Source organism: Polychytrium aggregatum (assembly GCF_025602895.1).
Source record: "Polychytrium aggregatum strain JEL109 chromosome Unknown BJ171scaffold_2, whole genome shotgun sequence".
Classification (NCBI taxonomy): Eukaryota; Fungi; Chytridiomycota; class Chytridiomycetes; order Polychytriales; genus Polychytrium; species Polychytrium aggregatum.
The window spans coordinates 374,082-397,305 of NW_026516204.1; the positions used below are offsets into that span (position 1 = coordinate 374,082).

Here is a 23,224-nt window from a genome sequence, read left to right on the forward strand (position 1 = left end):
CGATAGCATCGATCTCAGGCATGAGATTTGCTTTGGCTTGCGCGAGTTTGTTGTTAGATCTGTTCATCTGGTGTGTATTTGTTTGCGCTGCGCTCCGCTCAGCCACAAATCGTCCAATCGATCGCTCTTCGCCACCGCTGGTGTGATCGTTCCTCGGGTCATCATTCATCTGTTCAGCCTTCATCACAACCACATCTTCTCGAGCTGCACTAGAGGCTGCTCCGCTTGCGGTATGACAAGATCCGGGCAGTGCTGTTCCCTGCCGATGCTGACAGAGGACGACGACTGCGTCGTCTGTCGAAGCTGCGGATCCGTTATCGAGCAGCAGGAGTATTCTCGCCTGCCCGATCGGCATCAAACGCTCGGCGTCATCACCAGTTCAGACTACTACAGCAACAGAGACGCTGCCCATTACAGCCGACTTCGGAAGGTACCTCTGCCGACTTGAGAGGCGGATGGGTAGCACTGTCCATGTGATATGGCTTGGCTGGTCCGATCAGCGGAGGCTCGCCCACTTGTTCTGCTCCTGCTGGGGTTCTGACCTTGACATTTGAATAGGCTTTTCTGGACCAAAAAGCACAGGAGGTCGGCCTTCGACTCAAGTTCACCGAGCGGCAGATCGGCGAGCTGCGGTTCTGGATCGATCATGCTTCAAGTTTACTGCCGATCGGAATGCAAAGCAGCCAGCAGATACCCCTACCGGTCATCGCTTGTGCCTACTGCGTCATTCGCAGCAACCATCTCGGATACTCTCTGAGAGACCTGGAGGTAGAGATCGGAAGCATTTTTGGCTGCGTCGTCATGCAGTCATGCAGTATATGCTCTCCTGGGGGCCTCGCCCCACCACAGAGCGTCGCAATTATCAGCGTTTGTGTGTGTCGAGGCTTGCAGCTGGATGCCACTGACGAACCAACACTCAATCATCCGCCTCGGCTGACTTCCTTCCCAGTCCATCTTTGGCGTCTCTCACTTCAAGATCGGCATCCAGTTCAATCAGATCAGGACCGCCAAGGGTGGCTGGAGCGATCCCATCGATCCCGTCGATCCCTCGATCTTCATCCAGAAAGCAGTCCACCACATCATCTCGGACGCCGAAAGCATCCCGCGGGCACTGGAGCTGGCTCTCTCGGTCCACGATATTGTGAAGCTCTGCTGGCTCGATACCGGCCGTGATCCACAGATTCTGGCCCGAGTATGCGTCTGTTTTGCGTGGTCGGGACTCTTCAAGCGGCGGTGCCCCCTCGCCATCATGAACAAGATGGCCAAGCACGCATGCTGTCAGGTCAGCACCGTCAAGGAGCGATATGCTGAGATTCTGGCGATCCTCGAGAGCATCGGCCGGCTCTGGCTGGGCCAAGCATTCAGGCCCAAGGACGTTTTCATGTTCATGCGAGATCTTCTTGTCCAAGGCCAAGCCATCGTTCGCCAGGTCCGGAGCGAAGGCAGTCGCATCACCAGGGCCGTCGATAATCCATCCGAGCCCACCCGGCCATCCGGGCCATCCGAGCCACCCCAGCCGTCCGATCTGTGCCAACACAGCGGGAAGGCACTTGCTGTTGATCAGGCTCCAGATCCGGCAGGCGAAACAAGCAACCGACTTTATCGGAACTCCCAATCTCGTCCAGCAGTCAATGAGCCTGTGGATGCGTTTGAATCAAATGCTGGGGAAACCCAGGCACCCACGCAATCGAGCCTGCTGGATGGACAGGCACCCATCGATGCTTATCGCCCGCTTACCAGCAAACCAAACCTCAACCACCCGAAACCCCCACGACACAAATCACCCAGGCTCGATCATCTCGTCGCACCGCCGGCCTTTGTCGCCAGTGTCCGACGCCGGCACACCCTCACCCTGAGCATCCAGAAGGCCCTTCACCGCATCACACAGGAATGTGAGTTTGCGCTCGAGTCGAGCGATCGGAACTGGTATGGGCATCCGGGGCATCCGGGGCATCCGGACTGGACAAAAACAGACGAAGTGGCATATCAGTGTCTGCAGGCTGGCACCAAGATCGAGGACATATACAACCTGGGCATGAGGCGGCTGGCCAGTCAGCTGCATCCTGGCATCCTCGAGGATGCTCCCGTAAGTGATGACGACGAAGAATGCAGCCCGAGCGATAAAGATGCGGCCGACCGAAACAGCGACAGCCATCCCGACCGAACCCGAGGTGACAATCTGGCCCAAGATGATCACCCGCATAACAACAGCGGCAACGATTCAAGAGAGCGCTATGCCATAGAGCCTGGGCAACAACCGAGTATCAATGACTCAAGCTGGGCTTGAGGCCATCAGCATCGGAGTACGACGGCACGTTAAGAAATCACAAATATGTATTGTGTTGAATATCGCACGCCGCCGTGAACAGATTGACCCCTCGAGCATATGAGGCGATATGGGCGCTGATTTACTGCGTCTGACTGCAGCCACAGGCAGCACAGCCTGTAATCGACGGCTCGCTTGTGGTGAGGGCCTTTGGCAATCTGGTTGGATCGCTACTTGGCATCGTCCTTGAGTTTCAGGAACACCTCATCAAGCGTGGTCTGGCTCAGGCCAACGGAATGCACGGTTGATTTGGACTCGGGGCTGGCTTGGATCCGGGCAAAGTGCGATCGGAGGGTGGTAAAGAGCTGCGACAGCATCACCTCGTCGTTTTGAATCGACGGGGCTGCCTGCGAGGTGGTCGGCTCAGAACCAGGCTCAGCTTCTGCAGTCGTGATCTTGGCAAAGGGCAGCAGAATGGTCAACGACGACTGGGTGTTCTGCTCGATGGCGGCCTCGGGGACAATGGTTTGAATCAACTTGAGGATAGCTTCATCCTCGCCGTTGACGTCGCTGTGGCCGTCATGCGCTTGGCGCGATCGCTCGATCAGAAGGTGGTATCCGATACCAAACTTGGATTTCAGGAACATGGATGTGCCAGAGACCTGCATCTTGCCCTTGTTGACGACGACAATCTGGTCGCCGAGCACCTCGGCTTCGTCCTGTCAAAGTCGAAGCAGGGGTATTAGAATCACCGCATGAATCACCACATGAATCAATCAAGCCAGACCAGCATGTCAGTCCAGTATTGGAAGGCAGTGAGCAGCCATCGAGCGCCACAGCAGCCAAACGCAGCAGCAGGCGATGGGTGTTCGCACACGCTGATAAGGTGCTCGCCCAATCCAACACACAGCAGAGTCAGCAGCAATCAAGGACAGCCGTCGCCGCGTACCATCATGTGGGTAGTGAGCAAAATAACTCGACCGGGCTTGAGCGCTTGGATGAATCGCCAGATCTCCTGGGTGCTGTGCACATCCATGCCGGTGGTGGGCTCGTCAAGAAGCACCAACTTGGGGTTGCCTGCGAGGGCCATAGCCACGCTGAGCTTGCGCTTCTGGCCGCCAGAGAGCTCCTGGCACCACTGATCAAACTTGCCGTCGAGCCCAACATCCTTGAGCAGCGCTTCGATGTATTCGGTGATGGTGCCGTTGCCGTTCTGGCCGGGAGCCAGGACCACACCCTTGATGGCGAGGACCAACTCAATGTGTTCGCGCGGGGTCATGACGGGATAGAGCATGTCGAACTGGTGACAGACGCCAATGCGGGACCGGATCTCTTCGAGCGAGTGGGTGTCGAGAACGGAGAGATATTCGACAGCCTTGGCGGCTTCGGCGTTCTGGAGGGTGGTTCTGGAGGGGGCGGCAACCAGGATGTCTCCTCGGGTCGGTCGCAGGCTGCCCATGATCATATTGATGAGGGTCGATTTTCCGGCACCGTTGTGGCCCAGAAGTGCCACAATCTGTCCGCCATGCATGTTCAGCGACACGTTGTCAACGGCAGTGAACGGCTCGGCCTTCACCCTGGCCTGGAGGAGGCTCGAGATAAGTCCTCTGCGGGGCTGGCTCTTTGCCTTGAGCTCCTCATCGGAGCTGCCGCTCTTGCGCTTCTTGAAAACCTGGCTGATGCCAAGGATCTGGATCTGGCTCAGGTCTGATACAGGGAGATAGGAAACGTCGACGGGTTCAAAGTTGTCAGGGTCTTGCAGCGACGCTGTTGTTGCGGCCTTGAGGGGATCGACAGAGCGCAAGATCCGTGTCTTGTTCGGGAACCAGTAGCTTTGCTTGAGGAAAAAGAGGGGCTCAAGGCCCTGTTGGTCAGGGGCGACAAAGACCAAACTCAGGTAGAGACCAAGGATGCCATAGACGACAATGTCGACGACCATCATGATCAGGACGCGCTGGAGCCCCGCAGGAAGGCTGCCGTTGAACGAGATGCCAACGAGCGTGTCTTCACTCTGGGCCATCAATCCAGTGGCGCGGCCGATGGAGACAAGCGGGAAGAAGAACAAGGCGAGATACTCGGCGTATTCGAGGCCGGGCTTGTCCCAGAAAAAGACCATGCCGAGACCAAGCATGGCCAGGGAGAGGAAGTCGACGAGGAACGAGACCAGCACAGACATGGTGTGCTTTGGAACAGCCAAGGCGACAACGGCGGCCAGGTTGAGCATCAGCAGCAGGTAGAGGATCAGCAGCACCGCAAAGACCAGGGGCGACGTCAGCGTGAAAACCTTGAGGACAAAGAACAGGACGCCGACGATGACGAAGATGGGCAATTGCATCACAAAGACGGAAGCGATCAACGAAAAGTGGTACACAATAGGGTTCATGCCGATCATAATGAGTCCGGACTTGATGTCCTTTGTTCGCTCAAAGGTGATGCGGAGCAGCAGCGACTCGAGAGGCTTCTGGAACATGAAGATGGTGATGAACCTGAACCATGTGCATCGGGGCGAGAGGGTGTAAGGTTCAGAACAAACAAACGACGATAGTGCTGGGCAACGGTGCATCGATCTCTCGCCATTGCCATTGCCATTGCCATTGCCATTGCCATTGCCATTGCCATTGCCATTGCCATTGCCATTGCCATTGCCATTGCCATTGCCATTGCCATTGCCATTGCGGTAGCTGTTGCCCGCATCAGGAAAGTATGCGAGAGTCTATATATATGCTGCATGATGCTTACGAGAGCGTGTACTGCAGGCCACCCGTGGCCGAGCCGATCGCCTTGGCTGTGTAGATGCCGTTGGTTGCCGTGTACGCCAAAGGAGACCGAAGCAGCGGCAGATTGCGGTTGTTGCGGTAGGTGTTGATGAGGGCGTACTCCACATACGACTGGGCCGTGACAAACATGCCGCTGACAAAGTTGGATGTCGTCAGGGAGGTTTCGTTGACGTTGATGACGTAGGTGGCAAGAGGAGTAGCTGCGAGTGGTACGGCAGGTGGCGGCTGGATGACCCCCGAGACATTGGTGAACTCGATGCCGACGACCAGCTGCGAGGGATAGCTCTGTTTGTAGTTGTTCATGTCCTGGGGCGAATTGAAGTTGCGAATGACGGTCTGGGAGGGCTCGGACTGGGAGAGAAGCGCCGACAACTGGCTGATCAGGGGGCCAACGGGCGTGCTGTTGGTGTATCCGATGTGGACGCAGTTGGGACTGGATGCGTCGCATATGGACGTCAAAAACGGCAGGGGTGTTGGGACGGGATCTGCACAAGCGTATTGGCGAGTGGGCCAGGCGTCAGCTCGACAGAAGATACGCTGCATGTCTCGTGCGAAGGGCCACACACGAGCAGAACTACGATGCCCATCATGCAGGATAAAGGGGCGGGGCAGCACACGGCGTGCGGGACTGGTTCGGTGTGCGGTGGGGCATCATGATTGACTCGCCATAGCCGGAACATTGCCACGATCAAAGTGGCCCAAGGTATCGGCCGCCCTGCCAGGATATCTACGTGATGGGTGGACAAGAAATGGGAGAAGCTTACCACCGGGGAGAACTTGCAACGACTTTTTGAGGATAAAGAGCAGAAACACAAAGTAGAGCGAGAGGATAAAGGACGAGACGAAGCTGGCGGGTTCGCGTCTCTGGAGAACGGGCGCCGGGGATAGAGGTTGGAAGCCAGTCAGTGGACAGAGCCAGCGAGTGGAGAGAGCCAAGCACGGCCTGTAAAGCAGACGCTACGATCGGGACAGGGCAACGCAGAACCAACCGTGATGTAGTACTCTCTCCGGAGCAGCTGTCGGAATTCGCCGCGCCAGTCTTTTTTGGTCTGCAGCGAGAACCTGGTCGAGTTGGAGGTGCTCTGGCTCATGGCGGAGTCGACAGGGCTAGCCCGGGCTGACGAGGAAGGGGAGGGATGAGGCAGGCGATTCAGACCGATGCACGTCGGTGTTGGTCTGTCGATGCAGAGGACGTGAAGGCCGGAGACAGGATGGTTGGATGGAGACAAGATGGTTGGACGCAGCCCAACGACCGGGCCAGGAACGGAGAATATAAATCCAGCGAGGGCGAGCCCCGGCGAGAGGCAGGCGAGAGGCGGGCGAGACGAGAGCAGCCGGCGAGAGCGGACGAGAGCGTGTCGCCGGTCATTGTGTGCCACCGCGTGGTGACGCTGGTCCCATCGTGCCGATCACTCGCTTCTTGGCACACGGCCCGTGTCGTCGAGTCCGCTGCGGATCATCGAATCGGCTGGCCGGAGATGGAAGCATCGGCGTGCCGTGCAGCGCCGCGAGGGCAGTCTCTTGGCAGCCCGACGGCGCCGGCGCTCGGTATCTTTCTTGGCGGACTCAGCTGCCAAGACCATGCCGGCTGACGATATCGAATTCTGCCCAACCGCAGATGGGCTGCTGGTGCGGACGCGAGTGGCAGGGAGTGGCAGTGGACGGCGCGGCCAACTTCCCACGGCTGGAAAGCGCACGCCAAGAAGTGCTGCGCTGCCGACACCGTGATTGGTGCGATTGGCGTCGCACAATATGTTCTCCGCGACACAAGTGCCGGCACTGCGCGTTTCGCCAAGCAGACGCGCGCCCACGCGCCTTGCTGCGTGACGTTGCCCAGGGCCCTTCTCGGCCGCCCGTCTCGCTGCTCGCCCCGGTCTCGCTCGCGTTGTGGTCTCGCCGCCCTCTCGCGTTATAATCCGAGGTTTGCTCCTCGTCCTGGAACCGCATTCCGCCCATCGACAACCAGGCACCTTCCTCCCTTCCTGGCCATCGCTGCTCCTGCCCTGCATCGGCCATCGCATTCGCCGACAGATCCAAGTTCTGCTCCTTTCTGCCACCATGCCGGCTGATCCAGAGATATCCTTCCGGCAACAGCTGTGGGTCATGCTCAAGCTGCGGCTGCTCATCTTCCGCCGCGACTCGGCCCTCATCATCATGGGTGTGTAGATGGAAGGGCGGGCTTGTGCTTCCCTGGTTCTCGGACTCTCTTCAGCCAGCAGCGCTTTAGCTCCGTTGCTGCAGCCTCCATCAATGGAAGGACCCAGCAGCGTGCTCGAGTGTGCACCATCGCAGCCAACCGCTTTGACTCGAGTCCGCCAGCGGCGATGTGCTAATACTCTCCACCTTTGCTGCAATGTATAGGATGCGTCTATCCCATCATCATGATCGGCATTGCCAGTGGCATTGCTGGCGCCTCGACCAACATCATGGCGTCCCTGGACTCGTCCATCCTTAAGTATGCACGCCCGTCTCTCTGCCTACCATCATCTCGACTCTCCCGTTCTTGCCCGACACTTCCGTGAATCCATCTGTCGATCATCCTTCGTTCAGCGCAAGGCCCCTTGGCCCTCCAATGCTGGCATCGTTCCGTATCCTGCTGACTCATGCTTTTCGCTTGCGCCGCCTAGCTTTGGCCTCCCCGTCCTTGCAGCCGACTTGGGTCGTTCAAATGCCTTCCAGCTCAACTCCTCCAGCGTCACCAACCTGACCTTCGGCCTCATCCTCCAGGGTGCTGCCCAGCCCCTGGCCTCCGCACTGGCTTCCGGCTACAATACCCTGCTCTCCGCTCAGCTGCCCCACGTCCCCATCAACCTCGAGCAGTTCACATCGCTCTCAGACTTTGGCAAGTCTCTGTCAAGGCAGCGCTTAGCATATGACTGCCTTCAGTCGGATTCCACAGGCGACCCATTCGCATGCCCCGATCAACCCCAATAACCTCCCTGTTCTCTCTTCAGAGCAATCCGTCATCTCAACATACCGAATCCCTCCGCAGCCCCATTTTATCGGCGGATGGGCCTTCAACACCACGCTGCAAAATGCCACCGCAGCCGACGGTCGTCTGGACTTTACCTCGGTGGTCATCAGCGAAGGATCGCAGGACAGCTTCACCTTCCCCATCCTTGCTCAGAGCACATTCGTCGTCGCCCAGTCAGCATTCTCGCCGCCCAAGGGCAGCAGCCGTGACATCTTTTTCTCCATTCCAAGCGCCGGGCTGTATGCGTATGTATTGTCAGAGCGTGCGCCTTTTGTCCCGTTTCGATCTTCTTCGTTGCGACATGGTCGAATGTCGTAGTTCGCACTGTTTCTGTGTCTTCCGTATGCTCCTTAGCTGATATGCGCAAAGGCCATCATCTGACAACGGCGTCGATTCTGCCCGTGGTCCAACAGGAGTCCTGATACAATCGACATTGGTGCTGAGGTTATCCCCGCTTTCGTTGTCAATGGTGGGTGCTGCCGCTTTTAGATCGGGCGTGGCGTTCCCTTGGTCCTATTGATGCACAGGAGGCCCTGTGCGTTTCGACTGTCATCGCACTGTCTTGATGTCAACTGGCTCGGATACTTTGTGCCTCTTTGGTCGACTACTACTTACCAAATCCATCTGTGTTCTGTCCATAGCCGTCGCCCTTCTGCTCTCGTTCCACGCCTCGAACATGGTCAAGGAGCGCGAGGAAAAGCATGTGAGTATCTGGACAGCTAAACGGGCAATATGTGGTCCAGATCTCGGCTGTGTCCTTGCTCAGCCCGTGGCTCTCCGAATCCCAGATCCGCCAAGCCAGATGAACACGGGACGGCTCTCACCACCGCTGACTGACACAGGCTGCTTGCCCCTGCCGGGATTATCGCCATAGGAACAAATGCTCTTTACCTCTGGCGTCATGCCCAGCGTCTACTACCTGTCGCTCTTCCTGGTCGACTGCCTTGCCTTTGGTGTATCCGCCATTGCATCCTTCATCCTCCTCTTCTCGATCCCGATCAACTTTATCCGAGCCTCAAACCCGCTTCCTTTGATTCTCGTTGTCCTGTTCTTTGGACCCGTAACGGTGCTGCTGTCCTACATCCTCTCGTTTGCTTTCAAGAGCTCCAAGTCGGTCGGCCCTGTTCTCGGAGTGACAGTTTCCCTCGTTGTATGTATCGCTCACACTCCACCGCGATGGATACGCCATCCAAGGAGCATGATGCGTTGTGCGTTGTGCGTTGTGCGTTGTGCGTTGTGCGTTGTGCGTTGTGCGTTGTGCGTTGTGCAGTGTATATCGGACCCTGCACTCGATCGACCGGCAGGGTATCGCCACGACACCCTCGCGATTCTCACTCTGATCCTCGCTGCAGGTCTTTGTGCCATATTTCATCGTCGACTTTGCCCTCAAGAACAACGTCCCGGCTGTGTTTGATTTCGTCATTGGCTTCATTATTCCGACTTTTGGTGCCTACCGTGCCTTGGTTGTAAGTGCCCGCGATACGGTCGAGGGAACGTCCGACGACTATCGGGCGCATTCTCATGCGTCTCGCTCCGACACTGGGCTGATGTTTGATCCCTCTTGCTCTCCAGGACTATGCTCTTGGACCCATCAACGGCGCCCCTTACACTCTAGTCGATACATTCAACATCAACCGCAGAGTTTTCCCGATGATCCTGATCTTCATCGCCCAAATTCTCCTCTACACGTTCCTGATTGCTGTGCTGCATCATCGCAAAGCCACGGGCAAGCGATTCCTGGTGGCCCTGAGCGAGGTTGTCTCGCAAATCAGGTCTCGCAAGACGCCTTCGACTCATCACGAGAGCTCCGCTATCCACCCCGAAGATTTGCCCTCGACAGCGATCGTTGTTCCAGCCGGAAGCGCTGCTGGAGCGGCCCGGGTCACGGATGCCGAGGTGCTCCGCGAAACGACCAAGCTCATGTCTCCTGATTTCGCAGGAACTCTTGAGGACTCGGAGTATATCATGGCAGCCCGCGGCATCAACAAGTCCTTCAAAATCTCGGGCGACCGCACCCTCAATGTCTTGAACAACTTGGTGATGGGTGTCAAGAAGAACGAGTGCTTTGGCTTCCTTGGTCCCAACGGCGCCGGCAAGACCACTGCCATCGTGAGTGACTCTTGGATGCAAGTGGGGTGGGCGACTGAAATAGGCGCGATGTTGAGACTGGTGTGACCTTGTCTCGCCAGCATCGCTAGATTTGGCAGCTGTGGTAGTCTGTATCGACGATCCCGCCGGCACTTCATCATCAAACCTGAGATTTCACTTTCGCCATGTCGCCACTGCTGACCCTCTTCTCGCTGTGCCTATCGATACACCTGAATTCCCATCACCTTCTCCTCTCTCGCCCAGAACATTCTGACCGGAAACGACTTTGCCAACAGCGGCGAGGCCTTTATCGGCGGATACTCTGTCTGTCCGCATTTTGATCCATCGGCACGCCGCATGATCGGACTCTGTCCGCAGTTCAACGTGCTTTGGGACAAGCTCACGCCGCGGGAGCATATCTCGGCATACGGCGAGCTTCGCGGCATCCCAAGCTCGGAGCTCAAGGCAGCTGTCGACCAGGTCATCAGCGACATGGGCCTGGATGACGGCCAGAATCAGTTCACCAAGACGCTTTCTGGCGGAAACAAAAGAAAGGTGTCGATTGCCATCTCGATGATCGGAGACCCTAAGCTGGTCTTTTTGGATGGTAGGCTCGCACACAGCCTGAGCTGGGCTGCGGGTGGTGGGTGGAGGAGAGTTTATTCGATGGGGCTGAGACAAGGAGCCCAGTCGTGGTCGACAAGATATCAGCGTGCTAGTTTGCATTTCTGGGTTCCAACCGTCCCGCATCGCTCATCCACGGCTATGGACCTTCAATCTATCCACAGAGCCCACGACAGGTGTCGACATCTCGATTCGCCAGAAGATCTGGCAAGGAATCGAAAAGCTCAAGGAGCGCTCCTCGATCATACTTACAGTAAGCCTCCAACCTCGTTGTGCGGGGCCGCTGCAGAAGATGACGGAATACTGTCGCTCTCGATGCAAGTGTTAATTGTACTACCACGCTTCATCCATCATACTAGTCCCACTCGATGGAGGAAGTCGACGCTTTGGTAAGACTGCTTTTCCTGCTTGTCCTTTCGCAGCTCTACTGTCGAGCTTGGAATTCACTCACTCACTCACTCACTCACTCACTCACTCACTCACTCACTCACTCACTCACTCACTCACTCACTCACTCACTCACTCACTCACTCACTCACTCACTCACTCACTCACTCACTCACTCACTCACTCACTCACTCACTCGTCCTTTCCCTCCCTGACTCCAGTCCGACCGCATCGCCATCCTCATCAACGGTCAACTCCGCTGCCTGGGCACGTCCCAGAGACTCAAGAACGTGTATGGATCTGGCTACAAGATCGCTGTCAAGCTCTCATCCTCCAGCCGCTCCCAGGCGCTCGTGGACTGGCTGCCGACACAAATCCAGAGCATCCCCGGTTTGCCAATCCAGTGCACTGTCTCCAAGATGATCGGCTCCAGCGTCGAGTTTTCGCTTTCGATTCTGTCGCGCCCCGCCGAGGCCGGAGCCGGCGAGAAGCAATCGTCCGCCAACTATGTCGAGGATACTTGCATTTTGCTCTCGACCGGCTTCCAGATCCTGGAGCGATCCAAGGCTGAATATGGCATCGTGGATTACTCGTTCTCGCAGGCGACCCTCGGCCACGTCTTTGTGGAACTGGCCAAGGAACAACTCAGCGCCAGCGACCTCGAGGGATCAAAGAGCTCCAAGGGCGGATGGCGGCCCTTTGGATTGTTTCGGTCGTCATGAGATGCCATGAAATGACCAGGGCGAGAGCCTGACTCTGCCAGCGTCGCGGCGAAGCTGCGATGCATGCTTATTTCCTCATCAAATTCATTCCAAGCCGACCACTCGATCCCGCCCACATCGCGCCCTGTTTGTTCTTGTGCACGTCTCGTTGCCCATCTCCTGTGGAGCATTAACCTTTTGTCGAGCACCCCAGTGTGAGCGGTCCAAGAATCAGCAGCAGCTTGAAGTATGTCAGGCAAATACACAGTCGTCGTATCCAACCATAGCTTTGCCCCAGATGCCACGGCGTCATCCGGCTGATCAGAGCGAGCCCACTTTGGCTGTGGGATGGGCAAGGATAGTGCAGAGGCTGGGTGGTCTTTGCAGGTTGGCGGGGCCGAGGCTGAAGGAATCGCCACTCTCTGCCTCGAGGACGAAGGAATCTCCAGCAACATCGATGCAGCCGCCAATCTGCTCCGCACGATGACCGATCAAGTTGGCAGTGTCGCCAGAGATAGGTCTCGATTCATCTCTCAACCCAAGCATGTTGGCAATCGCGACGCCAGTGCAAGTGTATTTCCATCCTGAGTCATACAGCTGCTTCATGGACAATCGAACGACATCCCACGCCGCCCGCACAAGCCGCTACACTCATCAACAGAGAGTCCGAGCGAGGAGCAGCCGCTCACATCGCAATTGCCCTCCGATGCCAGACCGCCTTCAAATGTGCCGGTGGCAGCCGACCAAATCAACCAGAATGCCGCCGAGCTGGCTGGCAAGCACTGCCAGCCTCCCCCCCGAACAAGCAAACTAGGGTCCGCTGGGTCCACCGCTACTTCTGGCTTCTCGATCGGGAAGCTGCCGTTGCAATCTGCTCGAGCTCCTCGAATTCGTTCGAGTCCTGACACATCCTGTGGAAGGCGCCGTCCTTTCGCTGCATCAGGTTGAGCGGGGTGTCGTATTCGACGATCGTGCCCTTGTCCAGGACCATAACCCGGTCGTAATCGACGATCGTTCTTTTGGCACCGAGCACACACATGCAAACAATTCCAGTGTCAGTGCATCTCGGGGGAGGAGCAAACTGCGGCACTGATACGAGCCCCGGAGGCTCATCCATCCACCCAACACAACCAGCAGCACACGCTCACCTCAGCCGGTGGGCGATGCAGAGGACCGTTGCTCCGGCGAGCTCCTCTCGGATCGTGACTTGGATGCGAGCGTCCGTATCGTTGTCGACGCTGGCAGTGGCCTCGTCCAGGAAGATGATCTTTGAGTTTCTGAGCAGTGCCCGTGCCAGACACAGCAGCTGCCTCTGGCCGTGCGAGTAGTTCTGGCCGTTTTCGCCGACGGGCGACTCAAGGGTGAACGACTTGGTCTCGCTCTCCTGGGACAGGACTGCCGATCCACCCATGGGCGAGATGGTGTCCATGGCGTCCTCGACGACGACAGTCCCGAACGACGTGCGCGGGGACCTTTTCTTGAACTCTTGCAGCGTATCCAGGAAATGCACTCGCTTGAGCACTTGCCACAGATCGGCGTCGTCGTGCTCGCCGAGAGCGTCCAAGTTCGACCGGATCGTGCCCGAAAACAGCACGGGGTCCTGCGGTATTATTGTGATGTTTGAGCGCAGGTCATGCAGGCTGATCTGGCTGATGTCGATGTCGTCGATGATGATGCGGCCCTGGTGGATGGGCAGGATGCGGAAGAAGGCGAGCGAGAGTGTCGACTTCCCGGCGCCGGTGCGGCCAACGACACCAATGCGCTCGCCGGCCTTGACTGAGAACGACATGTCCTTCAGGACGTTGGGCTGGTCGGCGGCATATCGCATGAACAGGTGGCTGACATCGATCCGGCCGGCCGATGGCCACTGCAGCGTCGAGGTGGAGCATGGACACGCGGCTCAGTACCAGTCCTGGAGGTCAACCTGCTCTCTGCACAAGCAGACGCTTGATCGTCGAGTTTCATGCGGCCCTGCGCCACCCCCACTCCACACCCCAGCCGTACTTACCCCGACAGGAGCCTTGACAGTCACTGCAGACTCATCTGCCTCGGGCTGAATGTTCACGTACTCGTCGATTCGCTCGACACTGGTCAGGTTCATAACCATATCCGCATGCCCCCATATCATCCAAAGAAGGCTGCTGGTGAGTGACATGGCATATGTCAGACTGACGCCAGCCCATCCGGCACTGACTTGGCCGCTGACGACGGCAGCGCCAGCGCAGAACACGACCAGGGCTGCTATGATATCCGTTCGCATGCAGAGCCAGCGGTTGGCTGCCCACATGTAGAAGAAGGAGCGATGATTCTCGTCGACGCTGGCGGAGGGGGATTGGATGTTTAGAATATGCGATACCGGGCTGCCCAGCAAACTGTATGCCGGTATGCAGATCATGCGTCTTACCGCTCGGAGCTCTCGAGAAGGAGCCGAGACTCGGCTCCGTAAGCGCGGATGGTGGATGTTCCGCTGTCGTGTGGAGCGATGGCATGTGAGTATCAGCACTGCTGCGCTGATGGGTGTCATCAAAGCGAGACGGCTGCCGTTGTCATCAAGAACACTGGGTCCAGCCGCCTCCAAAGCCATCGACAGTGTTCCAGCAGGCAACCAGCGATACTCACGCAATCGTCTCCGAGAACTGAGAGTATATGGGGCTGCGCGAAACGCTCTCGAGGCGCTTGAGCTCGCGGGAGCAGGTCAGGTACAGCTTGGCGACATACATATAGATCAGTGCTATCGGGTACACCGGAGCGAGAGATTCCGGCACGGGCGGATCGCCAAACATCAATGCGTTAGAGTCACTGTGTAAATGTTGGCGAGAGTCAGGTGCACACACCAACATGGGCCTATTGCTTCCCAGCTCGTCCGCCTGAATCCCGGCCATCCCGCTCCGCAGCCACAGCCTCGCACTGCTAATGCCAATGTCATTGCTTACCAACCGGCACGATCAGCAGTATGAACGGAGGCGTGATGTAGGCCACAATGATCAGCACTGAGGCACCGCGGAACAGCCATGTCGAGAAGAACCCAACCGACCACATCACTTCGCTGAGTAGCAGTGTCGAGACAGAACACAATACGCATGGGTTAGTATCCTCAAGTCGTGAGCGCAGCCCGATCAAACAATGGCCGTTGTGGATACTCACTCATCGACGTGACCCATGTCCTTCGAGAATCGGTTCAAGATGCGACCCAGCGGAGTAATCTCAAAGAAGCGAAGCGGTGCGCCGAGCACAGCCTTGAGGAGCTGTGCGTGCAGAGCCTTGGAGGCCGAGTACGAGCCCATGACTTGCACCAATGTATGGAGGTTTGTCGACAGGATGACTGAGAGCCCGATGAGCGCATACACAGTAACGTAGTAGTATGGTGAGTGGCTGTCCGCTGCTGACAAACCAACGGCTCCTGTGGTTGCCGATGGTGAGGGTAAGACCGTGCCGAGATAGTTCCAAAGGGTTGTTGGCAGTGCATAGTCTGTATCCAACATTGGCGGGGCGACGATACGGAAGGAAGGGAATGTCGAATGCTGCGCCAGTGGACCTCCAGCTGCGATGAGTGAAGCGTTGGCCACAGGGCAAATAGTCGAGTTGCCGTTGCCCGAGCTGGCATCTGTCCATTTCTTGAGCCACCAGCTGTTTGCAAATCCAGCCGACATCATGATCACAAACAAGAATACGAAGCAGAAGGCAAAGAAAATGCCTCCACAGGCCTTGAGGAAGCGCGAATAGACGGCCCATTCGACGGCACCCTTGACACGGGCCTCTTCATGCACCAGCGTCTTGCCTCTCGCCTCGCTGAGCAACTTCTTGATTTCTTCGTGGTTGGGCACCTGCAAGGATGTGGCGTTCTCGACCTCGCTTGGCCGGACAGCCAGAATCTGATCGTCGAGGATGCCTTCGGACTCGGGGCTCCGGAGCACCTCGGCCGCGGTGCCCTGGCAGGCGATGGCTCCGTTGCGCATGACCACAATGTGGTTGGCATGTGGGGCAACCAGGCCGACGGCGGGTGGGACCAAAACACAGGTGCGATTCTTGAGGAAGCCGAGGATCCCGTGGTGCAGAAGGTGGCGGGCGGTGGGTGCATCAACTGCCGAAAGCGGGTCATCCAGCAGGACGAAGGGAGCACGCGAGTAGAGCGCACGGGCCAGAGAGATGCGCTGCTTCTGCCCTCCCGACAGATTGACACCCTTCTCGCCAATCTCGGTGAGATCTCCGCCTTCGAGGTTCTGGAAGTCGCGGACGAGGGCCGAGGCAAACACAACCCGGTGGTAGCGGTCTTCGTCATAGTCTTCGCCAAAGAGGATGTTGTCTCGGATGGTGGCGTTCATGAGCCAGGCGGTCTGGGCCACATAGGCGACCTCGCCCGCAACGATGGATCCAGAGGAGCGGTTGGGTCGCGACGGGAAGTAGCAGTGGCCGCCGATACGGCGCATTTCTGATTGTGTGAGTGATGCGCAAGTGTATCCGTGGTGGGATACCGATTGTAGTCCACGCCGTCGAGATGTCATCATGCAGAGGGCGTACCGTGGTTGGGATGTCGTTTCAGCATCGGGTGGTGAGTTGGTGTTCGAGTTAGCGATCGCGATTGCAGGCAGTTCGGCAGCCGCATCAATGTGTGCCAGGTCAGTGCTGGCGATCAGGCCGTGGTGTTTGTCCGTGCTGCCAATGTCCCAGACACCTCTCGCAGCAACGACACTCACCTCCAACGAGCGCCAGGATGAGCGAGCTCTTGCCAGCTCCGGTCGGGCCGCAAACAACCGTGAGCTTGCCCAGCGGAATGTCGAGGTTCAGATTGTTCAAGGTAAAGGCCGAGGACTCTTCCTGTCCCGGGTTCTCGAGCTGGACGATGCTAGAGGATAGCTGCAGCGATGCCTTGGACGAACGGACGCTCGAGTCGCCGCTGCCGTAGTAGATGTATGTGGCTTGGTCGAATCCGTTAGGTTTGAAGCGGTGGTCCATCTCGGAGCGGCTGGGGATGTCCTTCTCGGCAAACTTCTGGAGCTCCTCCTCGCCGAGGAACTTTTCGATGCGCTCGAGCGAGACCATTGCGCGCAAAATCCACATAACCTCGTTCGGAAGTCGGGACAGGGCCCAAGTCACCTGCTGACAGATGCTGAGGGTCGTAAAAGCCGTGGCGGCGTCGAGGACATTCCCGGTCAACACAAAGGTCACGAAGCTTCCAAAGGCGCAAAAGAGGCCGCCGCTCTCAGAGATGGTGCTGAAGGCCATGTGCAAGAGCCGCACGTGAAGCCTGCATTGGAGCTCTTCGGTCCGGTCGACGTTGATCTGCTTGATAAAGTGCGGCTCCCACGCAAAATACTTGATGATGCGGATCCCCTGGAGCGCTTCGTTCGTGGCGGTGACTCGTTTGTCGGTTTTCTCCATCGCACGGCGCTGCTGGCGGTTGATGCAGCTTCCCAGCCACGAGGTGATTGGGACACATATCAGGATGGCGGCGAGGCCGACAAGGGCAGAGTACCCGATAAAATAGACCATCAGTCCGATCGACAAGAGGAGCCGCAAGGGGGTCTCGAGGAGCACGTGAATGTAGCAAACCATGTTTCGGATGGTTTCGGTGTCGGAGCTCATGAGCGTCACGATCTTGCCGAGCGATGCGTCTTGCTGGCCTGGCTCGCTCTTGCCATCGCCGGTGCCCTGCGAGGACTGGCCGACGGTTGCTGGACGGCGCAGCGACTTTTCGTAGATCTCGCGGATCAGGATGGCTCGCAAACGGGTGCCGGTTCGTCGTCCGTTGAAGTACATTTGTCCGTTGAGCATGGCTTGAATGATCGAACAAGAGAACAAGCCCAGGAGATAGCCCCAAGCGGTGTACGAGTTGGCATGGGGACACTGCATCCAGTTGAGGATGGCGTTGAGAAAGAGGGGACCAGCGAGGGATAGTATAGTGGCGACAACGTTCCATACTACGTTCATCACGATCGTTTTCCAGGTGCTCATGAACAAGCGGATCCACAAGGTCCTGTACTTTGGCCTTGTGAAATGCAGGACAGCAGAGAGGAGTCAGGGTCGAAGGCGCAAACTGATGCCAGTCCCGTCGGCAATGCGGTGGGAAGTCGTTTCCAATGACCGTCATGATCCTTCATGGCCGCTCGAGCGAGCCGATGCAGCGCTATTGCGGACGATCCAGTGCGTCGCAGTCCACGTATCCACTCACTTGACTCTCTCATAAATCTTGTAAACCGTCTCGGTCTTCTCGGACGGATCCAGATCCCACACGTCGCCCGGTGCAAGCTGGCGCTGGTTGCCCAGGTAGATCAGGTCGCCGAGCCAGCTGAAAGTAAGGAGAGCAAAGAGCGAGGCCGAGCGCTCCTTCGACGGCTGCAATGGTTGGGCAAGTGGACCATGCGGCGATACGCAGACAGCAGTATCAGAGGACAGCGATTCAGTCGACAGAGGACATGGACACCGTTCGCATGAATTGGGAATCTGCACGGTCTCCAAGGGCGTAACAGCGATCGGCCGCATCGCTCCGAGATGTTCGAGCTCACGATATGCGCACTGGCGCTGCATCGGACCAGCACATGCAGTGGGAGTGGCTACTCACCACTCGCTTGGAGAACTGCGTGCGGATGGGTCGAAACAGCTGGCGCACGGGCTCGGCAAAGAAGAGCAGGAGGGCGATGGCCAGTCCAGCGACCTTCAGAGCATCAAAAGTGCCTGCTCCAGATGGCTCGGACCTCTGGTCGGGAGAGACGAGGGCCGCAATGCCATCGACCACCAGCACAAAGTATACCGTCTGGAAACGGTAGTAGATCGGGGCGTCGTTTTCGACGGCATCGGCAATCTCGCGAGGCCAGGTTGCCAGCAAGCCGTTGTAGTAGACCAAGGCCAGCTGTGGAAGGTGGCATCGGAGGCAGTTGTCAGCGGAAGCATCAGCAGGCAGTGTCGCCGCCACCGATAGAGGGGTGATGCAGCGGATGATGTGAACAATGCGAGTACAGCCAGGAAAGTGCGGGATGCAGGGATCAGTTTGGTGATAGTGCAGTCTCGGGGCAGCACAGCACAGCACCCCGGATGCGAACAGAGCGGCATCGCTGCTCTCTTGCGATCAGGACGAGCAGTGCGATGCTCTGACGATGGACAAAGCACGAGCCGTACCGAGACAATGACCCAGACGGCATCGGGCAGAAGCGAGAGATCGACGCGGCCGGACCTGAGCAAGTCCAGATACAGGCCGTGGACGGCAATGCCGCCGAAGAGCAGCGACAGAAGCACCAGGACGCCGTCGAGGATGCGCCAGCGCCTGGTACGCTCATAAAACTCGAGGTTGTACTGATCGAGCTCGGGGGAGCTGTCGTGGCTCCAGGGACTGTGCGGAGCATCGTCTTCGCTCTGGGAGACAGGAAAGTACCAGGACGACGAGGACGAGGGCCGGGCCGGGCTCAGGCGGAGGCTGGCCAGAGCCAGTGCAAGCAGACCAGCGCCGGCAATGGCGGTTTCAGTGCCGATGAACACGGACATGGGTTGGCTGGATCGACGGATGGATCGATAGAGGAATCGACAGACGGATCAAATAATGCGGCAGCAGCGGCTGTGACGATCTGCGAGTCGGCAGGTGTGAGTGCCAGCAGGTCAGATGCCGGCAAGTCTGCCCGCAGATCGGCATATCAAAGTGCTCAGCACTACGACCCCTGGCTCGCAGTCTCTCGGCCTGGGCAACCACACACCAGGCGGAACCTTGCCAGACAAGTCAAGCTGAGAGACCGAAGGCCCGTCGGATGGATCAAGTCGATCGATCGCTGAGCGAGCCGAGATCGAGATGATGCTGATATTCGACCCCTGCCGCAGCACAATGGCACCGCTGCGGCAGCCCGTGCCACATTCATCGCCACGTGCAACATGCCATTTTGGCTCTGCAACTTTGGAAGTCCAGATGATGATGGAGTATAATACGAGAGCTTAGCGAGCATTGAGCTTGGAGATACCGTCACCGCAGGAGCGATTGAAGACGAGCGTCTGTTGCAGAGCGAGCATCAAGCCTCAGCGATGAATGGTGTGCTGAATAGTCTGCAGACACTCATACACCGGAGCGCAGCAATGCCAGGGACAGCAATCGTGGACTGACCAAACAATGGGAATTTATAGAAAGGAACGACCAAACAAATTCAGCAGAGCGACAAGGAAAGGGTTGGGCTTGAGATACAATCAAGATACAATCAAGCCTCAATCAAGATACAATCAAGCCTCAATCAAGATGCAATCAAGCCTCAATCAAGATACAATCAAGCCTTAATCAAACCTCAATCAAGATACAATCAAGATGCAATCAAGCCTCAATCAAGATACAATCAAGCTATGTTGTGCTTAGTTCGGCAGACTCAGCAGCCATTCAATCGCACAAGATATTGCTCTAGATGTGGGATGCCACAGGAAGTGTTGCAGTCGGATTTGTGTTGCCGAGACGGGTTCTCTGGAGCAACCGAAAGTCTCTATGTGGATCCAGGAGCAGAACTATCAGCGATAGCAACAACGTAGTACTTGGGAACCAAGCCAGAGCGTCCCGTGTTTTGGTTGTAGCCCTGGGAATTGCACATCGTTAAGTTGGGGCCGAGCAAGAGACAGAGAGTGAGATACAGGCGCTAGACATGGGTCGCTAGTCCCGAGTTGCTGGTCATTTCAAAACATGCCACGAACGACGGCCCCCAGTAATGACAAATTACAACCCAATCAACAATCGCACGACCAGTAGCTGCACCAGCGATGTCATTAAATGACAGGATCATGCGCACGAGCATGCTGGTCCGGGATCAGCTTACCTGAGCCACGCCATTGATGAACGGACCCTGAATCAAGATAATGTCGCCGAGGCGAAGATCGATGTGCTGTGAGTCCTTGGGACTGTATCCCGCAATGACAATATGCTTGGCTACGGCAGGGGGATTAGTTTGTGGCAGCCCTTGCGCTTCGGCTGTCGCAGCAGATTCGGAGTAGTTCGAGTTTCGGAAGCTTGGAGCCTGTGCGGCGTATCCCATGGATGGAGCAAGATAGCTTGCTTGCGGGCTGGTGGCCGCGCTGTGGTCGCTGGAAGCATAGGGAGGTGCAGCATATCCCTGAGTGGGGGAAGGTGCATAGCCAGAAACAAACGAGGCGCGATAATCCTGGGTGTAGGCATTCGGGTACTGGCCATAGCCGGCCCCTGGGTAAGCAGGTTGGCCATAGTTGGGCTGACCGGAGCCTTGGATAGGATAATGGGATGTAAAGTTGGCAGCAGGACTGGTCGCAGCTGCTGGAGGAAGAGCAGGGGCACTGGTGGCGACGGGCGCTGGGTTGTTGACTGGGACAACAAGAGCTGGGGGATTCTGGGGTTGGGGATTCTTGGAACGACGACTCCAAAGATATCCGGCAATGATACCGGCCACAACTGCAAGTGGCGACAAAGAGTTGTCAACGAATGATGAAGATGTTGAGCGACAATACCTAGGATCAACACTGCATGATACCTCACGCCACCCAAGCAATAGCATTTCCTGATCAAAGGCTCTCTTCCAGTGGCCGATTTCTCGCCGAGCAAGTGAGCAATGTCCGAGTTGCTGTCGAGACAAACATACCAACGACACCGGCAACAGCCCCGCCGATCAGGCCGATGTTGGAGTTGCTGGAGGCAGCCAAGGGGGTGGGTGACGGGCTCGGAGGAGTTGGAGTGGGAGTGGGCTTTGTCTGGTTCGGGAACGTGGACGGCAGCACGACATTGGGATCGTTCAAAATAAAACCGTTGCGATATATCGTAAATCCTGTACTCGAGTCGCCACTGTCGATGGTACACGTTGAACTGCGTGGGTTGGCATATGCAATATTACAGGTGTTGCATCCAGCATCACCACAGCCATAACCTTCAATGTTGCCCGAGTTTGGATTGAAAATGGTATAGCCATAGACACCGGTGACAATCAGGGTGCATGTCGGATACACAGGCACACGGTTGGCGGAAACCACTTTCGAGCAGGTATTGTCATTGACTGAAAAAATGTAATACCCGAAGTAGTTGGTCTTGAAACTTGAGTCCCAATTGCTATAGAGGGCAAAGCCTGAGTCACGCAAGTTGTAGCACTCCAAAGATGCGCAGCAATCATATCCAGAGAGTATTCATGCGAAGGGATGGGTCAGATAATGCGTGTCATCCCCTACCTGGTGCTGGTGTAGTCGGCGGTGCTGTATTGGCCAGTAAATCCATTTGCGCATGGATTGATGGAAGTGGTCGATACAGAGGAAGCGTAAACACAGTTTTTGGTACAGGTTGTGTCTTGGCCGCAAGTGTAGGTGATGATAGAGTTGTTGGATTGGAGGATGGTTCTGTATTCGCAGACACTAGGTGCGGTTGAAGTTGCTACAAAGCAATCGCATCGATTGGTTGCGATGATGGCATCGTAGAAAACATTTACGGCACTCGCAGGGCTCGACCAGCTGGTGAGACACTTTGGCAGCTCATCGTTGGATCCCTGAAAGATCATCCATTGCACACTTGTTGGATCAATGGGAATCGGGGCTGAGGACATGCTTGCAGCAAAGATGATCAGGAATGCAGCCGCACAAAGGTCAGCGACTGGGATTGTGATGGAGAATATGTGAGGGCCGGTGCAGCTCGAGAGGTCGAAGCAACGGCAGGCGATGGGAGGGACGAAGCGAGTAAATGTCGGCCGAACGCTTCGTTTTCAGGCCGAGAGGTGTGGCTTAGCCCGGGTTGTTCCCGGATCACATGGCCACATGTGCGCACAAAGCCGTCACTTACGCGTCAATGGTGCGTTATCGATTGCCATGTTGCATTGGTGCTCGCCTTGTTGCAACGGACATCGACAGCTGATTGATTCGTTGACGCGGGAAAGGAACAGGCCGCCCTTGCAGGGACGCGCAAGCAAAACATATATGGACGTGTGTGTCACCGTGTGCTATGTGTGCCCGCACGTTTCAGACGGATGCGGCATTTGTGTCCGGTGAAGGAACCCAGCGGCCTCGATGAGGGACGCGAGCACAAGCGCGAACGACTCATCGCCATTCGCTCGAAATGGGAATCGTGGTTGGCCCTTTCTCTTTGCAAAGTTTTCAGGCTCTCGCAAAATCGGTAAAGCGGGTGCGGCGTGTTATGCTCGGCGTCGCACCAACATGAAACCTCAAGGGGTGCCACCCAGCGAGAACACGGGCTCAAGATTGTGGAGATACCGTTTGGTCACATGAGCAGTGGCTGCGCTGCCGTCGGTTGCGAAGATGCTTCCGTTTGCATTTCAGCACTGATCCAAAGCCATCTCGCCAAATCTTGCTCTTCCATCCGGCCATTTCCCCCCATCGCCCCTGCTTCCCCGCGGGTGCCTTCGCCTCCGCTTTCTGTCGAACCCGGCGGCTTCGCGGCTGCTTCCCTCATCTCCCCTCGAAAGCAATCTCGGCCGTGGGCTTCCTGCCA

General features: G+C 57.0%; 5 protein-coding genes across 5 annotated transcripts; 3 read left to right on the forward strand and 2 right to left on the reverse strand.

Moving 5' to 3' along the window:
* The first annotated feature begins 61 nt into the window (after positions 1–61).
* BJ171DRAFT_485997 (uncharacterized protein) lies at positions 62–2,338 on the forward strand. Its single transcript, XM_053109174.1, has 3 exons — positions 62–430; positions 559–768; positions 950–2,338. The coding sequence occupies exons 1-3, from the start codon at positions 233–235 to the stop codon at positions 2,285–2,287; spliced, it is 1,746 nt and encodes a 581-aa protein (XP_052971349.1). The 5' UTR covers positions 62–232; the 3' UTR covers positions 2,288–2,338.
* On the reverse strand, positions 2,339–6,275 carry BJ171DRAFT_437248 (uncharacterized protein). The gene is made up of 5 exons (XM_053107968.1): positions 6,033–6,275; positions 5,808–5,907; positions 5,006–5,528; positions 3,216–4,752; positions 2,339–2,985 (listed from the first exon to the last, which is right to left on the reverse strand). Exons 1-5 carry the CDS (start codon positions 6,132–6,134, stop codon positions 2,497–2,499), a joined length of 2,751 nt encoding a protein of 916 aa, XP_052971350.1. The 5' UTR covers positions 6,135–6,275; the 3' UTR covers positions 2,339–2,496.
* A 723-nt stretch (positions 6,276–6,998) lies between these two features.
* BJ171DRAFT_112178 (uncharacterized protein) lies at positions 6,999–8,225 on the forward strand. The gene is made up of 3 exons (XM_053105465.1): positions 6,999–7,201; positions 7,405–7,498; positions 7,671–8,225. The coding sequence occupies exons 1-3, from the start codon at positions 7,102–7,104 to the stop codon at positions 7,975–7,977; spliced, it is 501 nt and encodes a 166-aa protein (XP_052971351.1). The 5' UTR covers positions 6,999–7,101; the 3' UTR covers positions 7,978–8,225.
* A 510-nt stretch (positions 8,226–8,735) lies between these two features.
* BJ171DRAFT_486000 (P-loop containing nucleoside triphosphate hydrolase protein) lies at positions 8,736–12,103 on the forward strand. The gene is made up of 7 exons (XM_053109175.1): positions 8,736–9,167; positions 9,370–9,483; positions 9,590–10,126; positions 10,370–10,712; positions 10,894–10,982; positions 11,089–11,118; positions 11,338–12,103. Exons 1-7 carry the CDS (start codon positions 8,898–8,900, stop codon positions 11,836–11,838), a joined length of 1,884 nt encoding a protein of 627 aa, XP_052971352.1. The 5' UTR covers positions 8,736–8,897; the 3' UTR covers positions 11,839–12,103.
* Positions 12,104–12,360: 257 nt separating this feature from the next.
* Positions 12,361–19,558, reverse strand: BJ171DRAFT_595036 (uncharacterized protein). Its single transcript, XM_053114566.1, has 11 exons — positions 18,931–19,558; positions 18,377–18,664; positions 17,987–18,150; positions 16,512–17,803; positions 14,962–16,246; positions 14,751–14,863; positions 14,437–14,548; positions 14,222–14,284; positions 13,826–14,135; positions 12,966–13,684; positions 12,361–12,833 (listed from the first exon to the last, which is right to left on the reverse strand). The coding sequence occupies exons 1-11, from the start codon at positions 19,291–19,293 to the stop codon at positions 12,650–12,652; spliced, it is 4,893 nt and encodes a 1,630-aa protein (XP_052971353.1). The 5' UTR covers positions 19,294–19,558; the 3' UTR covers positions 12,361–12,649.
* Between the last annotated feature and the right edge of the window lie 3,666 nt (positions 19,559–23,224).

Excerpts from the sequence above, each read along its gene's own strand:
- BJ171DRAFT_595036 (XM_053114566.1), bottom strand. The coding sequence starts at position 19,293 with ATGTCCGTGTTCATCGGCACTGAAACCGCCATTGCCGGCGCTGGTCTG. Across the intron at positions 16,247-16,511 it reads CATCCTGGCGCTCGTTGGAG|AAATGCGCCGTATCGGCGGC; the intron begins GTGAGTGTCGTT and ends TCACACAATCAG. Across the intron at positions 13,685-13,825 it reads CTGTCAAGGCTCCTGTCGGG|TGGCCATCGGCCGGCCGGAT; the intron begins GTAAGTACGGCT and ends TCGACGCTGCAG.
- BJ171DRAFT_112178 (XM_053105465.1), top strand. The coding sequence starts at position 7,102 with ATGCCGGCTGATCCAGAGATATCCTTCCGGCAACAGCTGTGGGTCATG. Across the intron at positions 7,202-7,404 it reads CTCGGCCCTCATCATCATGG|GATGCGTCTATCCCATCATC; the intron begins GTGTGTAGATGG and ends TGCAATGTATAG. Across the intron at positions 7,499-7,670 it reads CTGGACTCGTCCATCCTTAA|CTTTGGCCTCCCCGTCCTTG; the intron begins GTATGCACGCCC and ends TGCGCCGCCTAG.
- BJ171DRAFT_485997 (XM_053109174.1), top strand. The coding sequence starts at position 233 with ATGACAAGATCCGGGCAGTGCTGTTCCCTGCCGATGCTGACAGAGGAC. Across the intron at positions 431-558 it reads ATTACAGCCGACTTCGGAAG|GCTTTTCTGGACCAAAAAGC; the intron begins GTACCTCTGCCG and ends ACATTTGAATAG. Across the intron at positions 769-949 it reads ACTCTCTGAGAGACCTGGAG|TCCATCTTTGGCGTCTCTCA; the intron begins GTAGAGATCGGA and ends CTTCCTTCCCAG.
- BJ171DRAFT_437248 (XM_053107968.1), bottom strand. The coding sequence starts at position 6,134 with ATGAGCCAGAGCACCTCCAACTCGACCAGGTTCTCGCTGCAGACCAAA. Across the intron at positions 5,908-6,032 it reads GGAGAGAGTACTACATCACG|AGACGCGAACCCGCCAGCTT; the intron begins GTTGGTTCTGCG and ends CCCGTTCTCCAG. Across the intron at positions 2,986-3,215 it reads TGCTCACTACCCACATGATG|GACGAAGCCGAGGTGCTCGG; the intron begins GTACGCGGCGAC and ends CGACTTTGACAG.
- BJ171DRAFT_486000 (XM_053109175.1), top strand. The coding sequence starts at position 8,898 with ATGCTCTTTACCTCTGGCGTCATGCCCAGCGTCTACTACCTGTCGCTC. Across the intron at positions 9,484-9,589 it reads GTGCCTACCGTGCCTTGGTT|GACTATGCTCTTGGACCCAT; the intron begins GTAAGTGCCCGC and ends CTTGCTCTCCAG. Across the intron at positions 10,127-10,369 it reads CCGGCAAGACCACTGCCATC|AACATTCTGACCGGAAACGA; the intron begins GTGAGTGACTCT and ends TCTCTCGCCCAG.